The 12,953-nt window shown below is 39.7% G+C and overlaps 1 protein-coding gene across 1 annotated transcript in view; it reads left to right on the forward strand.

Moving 5' to 3' along the window:
* cc2d2a (coiled-coil and C2 domain containing 2A) overlaps positions 1 to 12,953 on the forward strand; it is a 196,464-nt gene that overhangs the window by 136,985 nt on the left and 46,526 nt on the right. Inside the window, exons 23-24 of the mRNA XM_087986613.1 lie at positions 653 to 856; positions 7,058 to 7,150. Of these exons, the coding sequence (XP_087842739.1) occupies positions 653 to 856; positions 7,058 to 7,150 (297 nt within the window). The remainder of the gene's footprint in view (positions 1 to 652; positions 857 to 7,057; positions 7,151 to 12,953) is intronic.

Genomic DNA, 12,953 nt, shown 5'->3' on the forward strand with positions numbered 1-12,953 from the left:
TCCTGCACATCCTATTTTTAATGAATCCATCATTGACAGTTGTGGATTCCATTGCCCAGTTACTAACCACCATATGGAATTTCCACCACAAACCCATCTGTCCCTTTCCTTTCTTTCTTAAAATGTGCTTCTTCAAACCTATCTCAGCCAAGATTTTGGTCAACAGCCCTGAGGAATTATGTGGTTTGATGTTAAGTCTGATGATGACCCTGTGACGTCCATTGGGAAGTTTCACTACATTAAAATGCTATGAAAATGCAAGTTAGTTATTCTTGTTCACTTTCCCACAGTCTTTTGCTGCCACCATTATACAGATATAACCCTGTGAAGACCAACATGACTGACCCTGCAAGCCAGTTGTTAGAGATGGGTTAACTACTTTACGTTTTGGGTGTTCATACCAGCAGTGGGTAATGAAGTTTCACAGTTCTGATTTCTGAGGCTTTTCAAGAGATCCATTTGTTCAGGCAACCTTCTCCAAATTTCTCCAATTCCTGCTTTTGGTATAGTTTTCCTTTACGGTGAAACATTATACAGTATCTCATTGTACTAAAGGAGCTACAAAGTCATACTTCAGGGAAGGAGGCTAGGTGAGAAAAGCGAGTCCAAGTTGCTTTTTGTTTTCCCAAACACAATGTTTTTGTTTTGACAGAGCGCAACAAGTGGTGAGGCTCTTGACCATGATTACTTCAGGCTCGAGCAGCTGCAAGAAGAATTTAACTTTGTTTCAGATGAAGTGTTTAATAAATCCAAGAGATTCCGCCTTCTACAGCTTCGAAATGAGGAGGTGGCAGAGTTCCATAATTTTAAACAAGTTCCGATTTTAGATCGTGAGATTTCTGAGAAGATTTTCCAGGTATGACCCATAGTATTTAAAACGTTTGTTCTTGAAGATCAGTCTGTTTACAATCTAGTATGTTACTCTATAGAGTCATAGAGATGTACAACATGGAAACAGACCTTTAGTCTGACTCATCCATGCCGACCATATATCCTAACCTAATCTAGTCCCATTTGCCTCTCCTTATTGCTCAAACCTTCCAACCCTGGGAACATCCTTGTAAATCTTTACTAAACCTTTTCAAGTTTCATAACATCCTTCCGATAGGAGGGAGACCAGAATTGCACACAATATTCCAAAAGTGGCCTTACCAATGTCCTGTACAGCTGCAACATGACCTCCCAACTCGTATACTCGATGCTCTGACCAATAAAAGCAAGCATACGAAATACCTTCTTCGCTATCCTATCAATCTGCGACTCCACTTTCAAAGAACTATGAAACTGCACACCAAATTCTCTTTTATTCAGCAAAACTTCCCCGGAGCATATCATTAGGTGGATAAGTTGTGCTCGTAATTTGCCTTTCCAAAATGTAGCACCTCCCGTTTATCTGAATTAAACTCCATCTGCCACCCCTCAGCCCATTAGCCCATCTGATCAAGATCTCATTGTACTCTGAGATAATCTGCTTGGCTGTCTACTACACCTCCAATTTTGGTGTCATCTGCAAACTTATTAACTATACTTCCTATGTTTATATGCAAATCATTTATATGGTAGTGGTACTGGAATAGTGACCCAGAGTTAACGAGGGAAATCCTTCCAGGTTCCTAAGTATCATCAGACAATTATTTCACCATTTTCCTATCTCCTCCTGTCTTTCCCCAGGCAGCTTCAGAAAAAAAAGTCTGGAATTCTCACAGCTGAGGTGGGATGATCATTGAATTTGTTAAAGGGGCAATAAAGAGAGATTATCTGAGAGAAGTCCCTCATAACCAAAATGGGAGCAGTCTCAGGCTGTCTCCAAACCAGAGGTGAACAGAAGCGATCAATAAACCAGGAACTGTCTCAGTGTAACTGACAAACTGTGATTTGATTATTCCAAGTAATAAACGGATAAGCTGAAAAGCTGCTCTTGCAAGCACACGTACTGTTAAAAAATGCATAATGGGAAATTATAACATGGTTGGAAGGCACTTTACCCACTTTCAGCTGCCCATCTTCCTAACAGCATTCACAGCACCATAGAGACAGACTATGCAGCTTTTCCTTCAACAATGCTGAGGCTCTAATGCAAGGTGCTTCCCATGGCAGTATACATGTCTGTGACTCTATGACTATGACTCTATAACACTGACAGCTGCACCAGCTGCCTTCTCATGTCCTTCCACAGACTAGAAGTAATGGCCACTGAGATACAGATAGAAGGAAATGAGAACCCAGCTGATGGTCAAAAAACAATGGATCAGTGAACACAACATCTACAGATACCATTGCCTCAGGAAGCTCAGGCTCTGTCAGTAGCTCCCTCCTAACATCTGCACCCACATGGCACTTGACCTTCTGCCCAGTATGGGAAGCTGGTCATGCATTGGGTTTTGGTCATTGAGGATCCTGCCGCCACACCCCTGGCTCTCTTGCAAAGTTAGAAAGCAAAGAGGTTATGACTTCCTCGAAATGTTAGCTTATAAATTCTTCATTGTCTGCTCCTTTGGGAATGAGGTTTGTTGTACTTGCGGACCACCTGCCTGAATGAGCATTGGCCAAATCCTGGGTTGGGCTTATTAGCATCAAAGAGCTGGTGACAATATTTCCTGGATGCCTATGAAATGGGGGAGTGGCAAATGGTTTCAACTGTGAACTTTTTTTTGTTTAAGTCTGGTCCAAATATATTTGTCATTGGCTTGGCAAGCAAGCTGCCATGCTTTCTATTGAGGTCAAAGGAGATGAACTGCTGAGATTTCTGCTGGACAATGTCAGTGGTTCCTTTTCTGATAAGAGCATGAAGTTGTACCATTTAAGACTTCCCTCTGGAAGTTGCAGGGGAGAGACGGAGAGCTGTGAAACTGGTCACAAATTCACTCATCACTCCTGATTATAAAGGTAGCTTTCAGGCAAGAATTTTCTAATCCAGTATTCCTCCAAAGCTGTTGTCGCCTGTTCACCTATGTTAGCTTGAAAACCCATATCACTTTGGTAAATTGTCTAGCAGTAAAGGTTAAACTCATAACTTTTGATTAATAAAAGTGAGTTCTGTCCATCTCACATTGCAGTAAAATATTACTAAAATTTAAACAAAATCTGCTTTAAATCAAACTTTGTGATTATTTGATGTCACTACACTTCTATAAGCATTGATTACTCAGAACGAGGGCAAAAACACTCCTGCCTCTGCCATTGCTCCAACAAAATCAAGTAATTAGACACCTAGTGAAGGCTTCTAAGCTTAATATATATGGAAGTGACACAAAGTTTCCACCACCCATTTTAATTTAACAAAGGTTCTTCATAAGATTTTCAGAAGTGGATGTGTGATGCACTTGATAGTCTGCAACATGTCTATTTGCTCAGGAAGAGGTGCATTCAGCCTCATTGTAGGGATACACCATACTCATTTAGTTTTAATTCAGAAAACTTTGTGTCAGTTGGAAGACCAAAGTTTCACAGATTCTTTTTTTGTGCAAGCAACAAAATCTTGCTCACTAATCAGGAGAGGGAACTGGGAGGATTCGATCAGCTTCTCCAGTTTGGAATACCCTGTCATGGCTTCTTCATGGCTGGCTGTGGAGCTTTGAGAACTGAGTCAATTCTACATGATAATAAAAGCAAAATAGTGCGGATGCTGAAATCTGAAACAAACAAAATGCTGGAGAAACTCAGCAGGTCTGGTAACATCTGTGGAGAGAGAAACAAAGTTAAATGTTTTGAATCCAATATGATGAATCTTCAGAACTGACATGATAGACTTGCTAGCTCTCAAATCTTCAAAGAATTAGAATGTGCTTTTACATGCTCAATATCAAAGTAAATATAGTGAGTCCCAGGGTTAGACAGATTGCCTTCTTACTTCATGGTTACTTACTGTAATACTACGTGTGCTGCAGAGTAATCTTGTCTTCAAAACACATAAAGTTAAAAATCTCACAACACCAGATTTATTTGGAAGCACTAGCTTTCGGACCGTTGCTCCTTCTTCAGGTAGCTGTGGAGCATGATCATAAGACACAATTTATAGCAAAAGATTACAGTGTCATGCAACTGAAATGATATGTTGAACAAATACATAGTATTCAATAGCAAGTTTTGAAAAGATTTGAAGCTCAGGTTGAGGTTTTGGATGTAGGTTTGCTCGCTGAGCTGAAAGGTTCATTTCCAGATGCTTCATTACATTACTAGGTTATATCTTCAGTGGACCTCATGCGAAGCAATGCTAAAACTTCCTGCTTTCTATTTATATGTTTGGGTTTCTTTTGGTTGGTGTTGTCATTTCCTTTGGTGATGTTATTTCCTGTGGTGAAGTCACTTCCTGTTCCTTTTCTCAGGGTGTGGTAGATGGGGTCTAACTCGAAGTGTTTGTTGATAGAGTTCCGGTTGGAAAGCCATGCTTCTAGGAATTCTCGTGCATGTCTTTGTTTGGCTTGTCCTAGGATGATGTATTGTCCCAGTCGAAGTGGTGTCCTTCCTCATCCGTATGTGAGGATATTAGTGAGAGAGGATCATGTCTTTTTATGGCTAGTTGGTGTTCATGTATCCTGGTAGCTAGTTTTCTGCCTGTTTGTCCAATGTATTGTTTGTTACAGTCCTTGTTGGTAAGTGTTGGTATCTGTAAGTAGTGAGTTTGCTTTTTCAATGTAGCCTCTTCGATTTAGAATGACTGTCAAGCATCCTTTGTCTGCAGGTAGGATAACAATGTTTTTTTTTAGTCTTTCCAGTGTTTTCCTTTCTTGTGTATGGAGTGTGTTTCCTTCCTTTTTTCTGCTTAATGTTGGTGCAACTACTTGTCTGATGGATTGTTGGGTTTCTCCTGTGAGTTGGTTGTCTTTTAGTGTTGTTTCTAATGCTGCTAAGAAATCTTTCTTGTCCGCATCCTGGCAGTTGTAATTTAATCCTATTACTAAGACGGCTTATTCAGTGTCTGTTAAGGGTCGGTCAGATAAGTTTTTTTTATCCATGCTTCTGTGTTGTCAGTGTTGTTACTTTGTGTAAGTTTATCTAGTTTTTTCTGCAGGCCTAGTTTTTTCATTTTCTGTGTTTGTCGTTGTCTAATATCTATGGCTTATTGTACTGTCTGTCCATTTATGGTCTGTTGCATGACTAAGTAAAGATTTTTGATGCAAAATTTCTCTGTTGTATTTACGGAGTCTGTTGTGGGCATCATTATTCATTTTCCTAAATATTCTGCGGCCATTTTGCTCTGCTATTCTTATGGCTGGTGGGATGTTAAGGGGAGGTTTGTATTGAAGATATTTAGGTAGTATCTGTTTCTGGGTACCCAATGAACACAGTCGTCCAATTTCTCAGCAACAAACCCAAACAAGCAGACAAAACACGTCCAGAAACCCTAGCCACACTCCCCTACATCAAAGACATCTCGAAAATGACGGCCAGACTACTCAGAGCCCTTGGCATCATGGTAGCCCACAAACACACTAAAACAGCAGCTAATGAACTTGAAAGACGCTATACAGACAATGAGCAAAACTAATGTCATTTACAAAATACCATGCAAGGACTGTAACAAACAATACATTGGACAACAGATGGAAAACTAGCCACCAGGATACATGAACACCAACTAGCCACAAAAAGACATGACCCTCTCTCACTAGTATCCTCACATAGTGATGAGGAAGGACACCACTTCGACTGGGACAATACATCATCCTAGGACAAGCCAAACAAAGACATGCACGAGAATTCCTAGAAGCATGGCATTCCAACCGGAACTCTATCAACAAACACATCGAGTTAGACCCCATCTACCACACCCTGAGAAAAGGAATCGGAAGTGACTTCACCACAGGAAATAACATCACCAAAGGAAATGACATCACCAACCCAAAGAAACCCAAAAATATAAATAGAAAGCAGGAAGTTTCAGATTGCTTCGCATGAAGTCCACTGAAGATGTTACCTAGTAAGGTAATGAAACCTCTGGAAATGAACCTTTCAGCTCAGCAAGCAAACCTACATCCCATATTATTCAATATATTGTTTCAGTTATTTGCTATAAATTCTGTGTCTTATGATCCTGCTCCACAGCTTCCTGATGAAGGAGCAGCGCTCCAAAAGCTGGTGCTTCCAACTAAACCTGTTGGACCATAACCTAGTGTTGTGTGATTTTTAACTTTGCCCACCCCAGTCTAACACTGATACCTCCACTTCAAAAAACATGTGATTGCAAATTCTATATGAAGCTTCAGCTATGAACCAACAGATTAATTTGCAAAGAACAGTATTCCATACAAATAATATATTGCTATTGTTAACATTGCTAGGTTCCTCAGTATGAAAATCGGAAGATTGTTCTTCGCGTCAATATCGAAGTTATCATGAAAAAAATTGCTCACTTACAATAAGGAAGCACTGCCATGAGCCCTGATTAACTTTTTTATGAGCTCCCCAACAAAAACATCTGAGCACATATTCACAAGGTCTTGCTGCAAAGCTTTTACCCTGCACACCTTTCAGATCCAATCTACTTGTGTGCACCAATCCCATAAACGTACAAAGCACACTGCTGCCTCAAAGCACCGGTAACCCAGGTTCAATTCCAGCCTCAGGCGACTGTTTGTGTGGAGTTTGCATGTTCTGTCCGTGTCTGTGTGGGTTTCCTCCGGGTGCTCCAGTTTCTTCCCACAGTCCATAGATGTGCAGGTTAGGTGAATTGAACATGCTAAATTGCCCATTGTGTCCAGGGATATGCAGGCTGGGTGGGTTGGCCATGGGAAATGCAGCGTTTTGGAGATAGGGTAGGAGGGGTAGATCTGGGTGAGATGCCCTTATGAAAATTGATGTTGATTCAATGGGCCAAACTGCCTCCTTCCACATTTTAGGGATGTTTGGTCATCATTCTTCACATTGAGTTTATGAGCTCAGTCACACTGCACACTGGCATAATAAGACACAGGGGTTTCCTGAGAGAAAGGAAGAAACTGGGTGAATGAGCTAATCAACAAAAGACTGAGGAAGAAATTTGCTAAGTTTGGAATCCATTTGTAAACCAATCTAACTTTGTGTACCATGCTTTGTTTTATTTTCTTTTTTACATTAGGAATATGAGAAGAAATGTCATGAAAAAGATACAGTTGATATCACAAGCCATCTTGATCCACACAGAGCACTAGTAGCTAGATTCCTCCAGAAGGTAATCTATATACAACCAGCATAGGTTTAGGATTTGGCGCTACTTTCAAAGTCTAAGTATACAGCTGCAGTTCAGCACTGCATAATTCCAACTGTCAAACTAAGTGACTTAGTGTTATAGGAACAATTTACAAAAGAGTTTTTTTTCAGTGCTTTTCATTGAATGCATATTTGTGAATTATTTACACTGAAATTCTTACTGATCTTATTGTACATCCGGTGAGTGAAATCTCATTTTATCTGGTATTTATTTATTATGCAGAACATGTACGATATAGAATTTATGCCACCTGAGGAGTAATGACAACAGAATGATCAACATGATAAGAAGGTTCTGGCCCAGATTAATGAGAATTATATCAATTAAAAGCAGTGTGTAGCTAAAGCAGATGAATTGAGAAATTTTTTCTTTACATTCCTAGATGTTAAGTGTGCATTTAATAGTAGGCTGAGCATACAAAAGAGGTTGATTGTAATTATAGAAATATAATTATTAGGTCATTAAAGGGAATTTGCACTCTTAATCACCAGCTTAACTAGTTTAATGGCCAATTATGAGCAATTGCAGTAAATTCTTAAACTGGAATATTGTGTGAAGCAGTTAGAAAGTTGTGGATTTTATAAACTCTTGCCATATATTCTAATTTCATGAAATTGTTGACTAATTTTCTCATTAATGCTTTCATTCCTTTAATCACCATTATTTTTCCAGCAAGATTCAGCCCTATATTATGCAGAAACAAAAGTATGATCAGAGGGATAAAGAAAGATTTAGAATAGACATGTTGTTAAGGTAAACATTAAAAAAAATTAGTTCCACACTGTAACCAGTAGTCAAAAGGGGTGAGAGCCATGCAAGTATACTGATGGCAAATATTCTGAAAAAAATGACTTCAACATAAATGTAATGGAATGTTTGAATAGACTAAAATCATCAAGGAAAACGTTAGTCTTTGGGGAAGAAGGCTGAAGAGCCTGGCAAGTAGTTGGCAAATTTTGACCATCATAATGAAGGAATTAAGCTGTGAGCCTTTTAGCTCTAAGAATTATGTCTATCTCCTTGAAAACATTAAATGTTTTGACATCAAGCATTTTCTGTGGCAGAGAATTCCACAGGTTCACCGTCCTGTGGAAGAAGGTCCTCCTCAGTCCTTAAAGACAAATGATCCCTGGTGCTGGACTGCCTGGTCATTGGGTACATCTTTCATGTACTTACGCTGTTTGAATTCTAAAGTTTCTAAAAGATCCCTCTCATTCTTCTAAATTCCAGTGAAAATAAACCTAACCTATCCAGTCTGCCTTCATACATCAGTCCTGCCATCCCAGGAATCAGTTCGACACTGTGTTGTGGTCCCTACACAGATGGAACATGCTTCTTCAGAACAAGACCAGAACTGCATGCAATACCCTGGGTGTGCTTTCAACAGGTCCCTGTATAATTGCAGCATTCCTGCTTCTGTACTTGAATTGTCTTGCCACGAAGCCCATCATACCATTTGCCTTCTTCGCAGCTGCTGGACCTGCATGCTTACTTTCAGCGATTGTGTACAAGGATACCCACGTCTTGCTTATTGCCATTGAATAATAATATGCCTGCCTGTTTTTGCTACAAAAGTGAATAACCTCACTTTTCTCCACAGTATACTTCATCAGCCATATGTTTGCCCACTTAGTTAATTTGTCTAAACCATACTGGAGCTTCTCTGCATCCTCCTCACACCTCACCCTCCCACACAACTTTGTGTCGGGATCTTATATTTAGTTCATTCATCTCAATCATTAATATTTATTGTGAATAGCTGGGGTTCAAACACTGATCCCTGAGATACTTGATTGGTCACTGGCTGCCACTCTAAATTACCCATTTATTTCTAATCTTTGTTTCCTGTCTGTCAGCCAGTTCTCTATCCATGTCAGTTGACTACCTCAATCCCATGTGCTTCAGTTTTACATGCTAATCTCTGGGTAGAATCATAGAATCCCTACAGTATGGAACCATGCCATTCGGCCCATTGAGTCTACAGCAACCCACCAGAGAACATCCCACCCAGATCCACCCTAACCTTGTAATGCTGCATTTCCATGGCTATTCCTCCTATCCTGCATTTTGTGGACTCTTTGGGCAATTTAACATGGCCAGTTCACCTAATCTGCAGGTGGAAACCCATGCAGACATGGGGAGAATGTGCAAACTCCACGCAGACAGTTACCGGAGGTTGGCATGGAACATGGGTCTTTGGCGCTGAGAGGCAGCAATGCTAGCCAGTGAACCACCATGCTGTTCTTGCGCGAGGCCTTATCAAACACTTTCTGATACTTCAAGTGAACCACATCCACTGGTTCCCCCTTATCAACTCCAGTAGTTATATCCTCAAAAGCCTCCAATAGATTTATCAAGCATGATTTCCCTCTTTTAAGTCAGTATTGCCTCTGCACAATTGTGTCTCTCTTTTCCAAGTATTGTGCTACTAATTCTTTTATAATAGTCTATAACATTTTCACAATACCAATAACCGGCTAACCAGTCTACAATTCCCTGTTTTGACTTAACCTTTTTTAAAATAGTGAAGTTATGTTATTTATCCTTCAATCTGTATGAACTATTCCAAAGTCTAGAGAATCTTGAAAGATGACCATCAATATATCCACCATTTCGAGGGCAATTTTCTTAAGTACTCTGAGATGTAGATTATCAGGCCATGAGGATTTGTTGACCTTTATCCTTTTAATTTCTCCAACACCATTTCTCCCTACTAATACTGCTTTCCTTCAATTCCTGTCTGTCATAAGACCATGATGTTATTTGTGTTCTCCTTTATGAAGATAGATCCAAAAAATATATTTAATTGATCAACCATCTCTTTAGTTTTCCCTTTGATAAATTCCCCTTCTGATTGTAAGGAGCCTATATTTGTTTTTTTACTAATTCTTGCTTTCTTCACATACTGACAGAAGCTTGTACAGTTGGTTTCTATGTGCCCTGAAAACTAATTCTTCTCTTATTTTTCCCTATTTGTTTTTTAAAATTATTTTTGCTTTTGATTCCCTCTATACTGTCTCCTTGTATAGCCTCCCATCCCCCTGCTATTTTAGTTTAATCCCTCCCCAACCACATTAGCTCAAAGGAATTGTAAATCACTTTGAAGATATGTCAGATCAAACAGGGAGATGTTTTGAATGGTGGGATATATTTAAAAATTAACTGATTAAGATGCAGTTTAAATGTGTTTGAACCAGACATAAAGGGTTTTCATGAAAGTCTTGGGTGCTGTGGGATAATAGAGCCAAAGCTAGGTTTGAGGTGGGGGTGGGGGGTTGGAGGGAGAAAGAAAGGACATCATAAATAGAGTTCATATGTTGTAAAAAAATCTCAGAGTCAAAGTGTTACAGCACAGAAGGAAACCATTTGGGCCATTGTGTCTTTACTCACTCTCCAAATGAGCGTTGGGAATCAGTATCATTCTCCTGCTTCTCCCCGTCCCTTGTACATTGTTTCTATACAGTTAATTGTCCAGCAGCCCTTTTAATGCCTCAGTTGACTCTACCTCCACTACACTTCCCAATCAGTGCATTCCAAACCCAAACCACTCATTGTGTGGAAAAAGTTTTTTTTTGTTTGCATGACATTTGCTTCTCTTACAAATCACATTAATCTGTGCCCTCCAGTTCTTGATTTGTTCACAAGTGGGAACAGTTCTCCCGATCAACTCTATCCAACCCTCATGATTTTGAAAACTTCTGCCAAATCTCCTCTTTGCTGTCTTCTCTCCAGTTATCTCCTTTCCAATTTATCTTCCTAACTAAAGTTTCTCATCTTTCAAACAGTTTTTGTAAATCTCTTCTAATGCAATTGCACCTTTTCTATAGAGCGGCATCCAGAGCTCTAACACAAGTGTGTTGTACAAGTTCAGCAACTCCTCCTTGTTCTTGTACTCTGTGCATTTATTAATACAATCCCCAATTCTGTATGCTTTATTAGCTGCTCTCTCCACACCACATGCCCCATCCAATGACTTATATGTACACCCAGCTAGCTCAGCTCCAAAACACCCTTTAGAATTGTATGTCTTATTTTTTATTGGGTATTGATGTACTTTGTAGCATAATGCATCACCTCAGTCTTCTCGGAGGGAGGTAATAGCCTAGTGGTATTGTCGCTGGACTGTTAATCCAGCGACCCAGATAATGTTCTGGGGACCCGAGTTCGAATCCAGCCACGGTAGATGGTGGACTTTGAATTTAATTTAAAAAAATCTGGAATTAACGATATAATGATGACCATGAATATGACCATGAATCCATTGTCGATTGTTGTAAAAACTCATCTGGTTCACTAATATCCTTTAGGGAAGGAAACTGCCATCCTTACCTGGTCAGGCCTACATGTAACACGAGACCCACAGGAATGTGGTTGACTGTCAACTGCTCTCTGGACAATTAAGGAAGAACAATAAATGCTGCACCAGACAGTGATGCCCTCATTCTGTGAATGAATAAAAAAAACTTCTCTGCATAGAACTTCATCTGCCACATATCGACCCACTGTACCAATCTTTCTATGTCATTTTGGAGGATTACACTGTCCTTCTCACAGTTTAAATACTTCCACGTTTTGGATTATCTACAAATTCTGAAAATATTCCCTGCAGAGCAAGAGCTAGACTATTTATCAGGAAAACCAAGGCTCCCAATAGCAGCCTCTAGAGAGCTCCATTAAAAAGCTTCTTCCAGCTCAAAGCAAAATTAACTGTTATTGATTCCTTCCTATCACTCAGACAATTTTGTATCCATGTTGCTACTGTACCTTTCAGTCCAAAAGCTAAAACTTTTGTCACAAATCTATGACAATGTTTCAATGCTTAGGAGAAGTCCACGTAAACCGCATGATCTTTTCGAAATACCCAACAAGTTCGTAAAATATGATTTTCCCTTTAGAAATCCATGCCAGTTCTTCCTAAACAATACACCTTTTCTCTATGTGTCTACTAATTCTATCCTGAATTGGCTCTAGAAGCTTCCCCACCACTGAAATTAATCTGACTGGTCTGTAATTGCTAATCCATAGAAATATTTTTGAATAAGGGCATGATTTGCAATTATCTACTCTACTGGCACCTTCTCTCAAATCTAGGGATGACTGAAAGATTGGTGCTAATGCCCTAGCAAATTTCTACTCTCAGTTCCATCAAAATCCTTCCAGTGTTTTGTCAACTTTTAAGTACTAGCAATTCAATCCAACAATTCCTCCTTGTCTATTTTGAAATCTTCTAACAACATTTTGCTCTTCTGGCACCATTGCCTGAATGCCATTACACTCTTGGTAAAATTCTGTATAAAGATAGATGTGAAGTACTGAATTGATATCTCAGCTATACAGTTAGCTCCTGTGTAAATCGCTATTTGGGTCCCTAATCAGCTTTACACCTCCTACTACTCTGTTGATATGACAAGAGAAGATTTTCCGACATGTTGACTATCAGTCTTTCCCTTTGCTTCTCTAATATGCTTCTCACCTCCCTTCAAAACTTCTGTATTCCTCTTGGAATTCTTCAGAAACTTCTAAACCCATGACCACTTCCACCTAGATGGACAAGGGGAGCAGGTACATGGGAACACCCACCATCTGCAAGTTCTCTTCCAAGCAACTTGCCATCTTAACTTTGAAATATATCACCATTCCTTCACTGTCGCTGGTTCAACATCTTGGAATTCCCTTCCTAATAGCATTGTGGGCTTACCTAAGCACATGGACTGCAGCAGTTCAAGAGGGCAGCTCACTGCCATCTTCTCGAGAGCAACTATGG

The sequence above is a fragment of the Chiloscyllium plagiosum genome, unplaced genomic scaffold, assembly GCF_037043375.1.
Source record: "Chiloscyllium plagiosum isolate Xiang-an unplaced genomic scaffold, Cpla_swu_hap1 HiC_scaffold_1, whole genome shotgun sequence".
In the NCBI taxonomy this organism is placed as follows: domain Eukaryota; kingdom Metazoa; phylum Chordata; class Chondrichthyes; order Orectolobiformes; family Hemiscylliidae; genus Chiloscyllium; species Chiloscyllium plagiosum.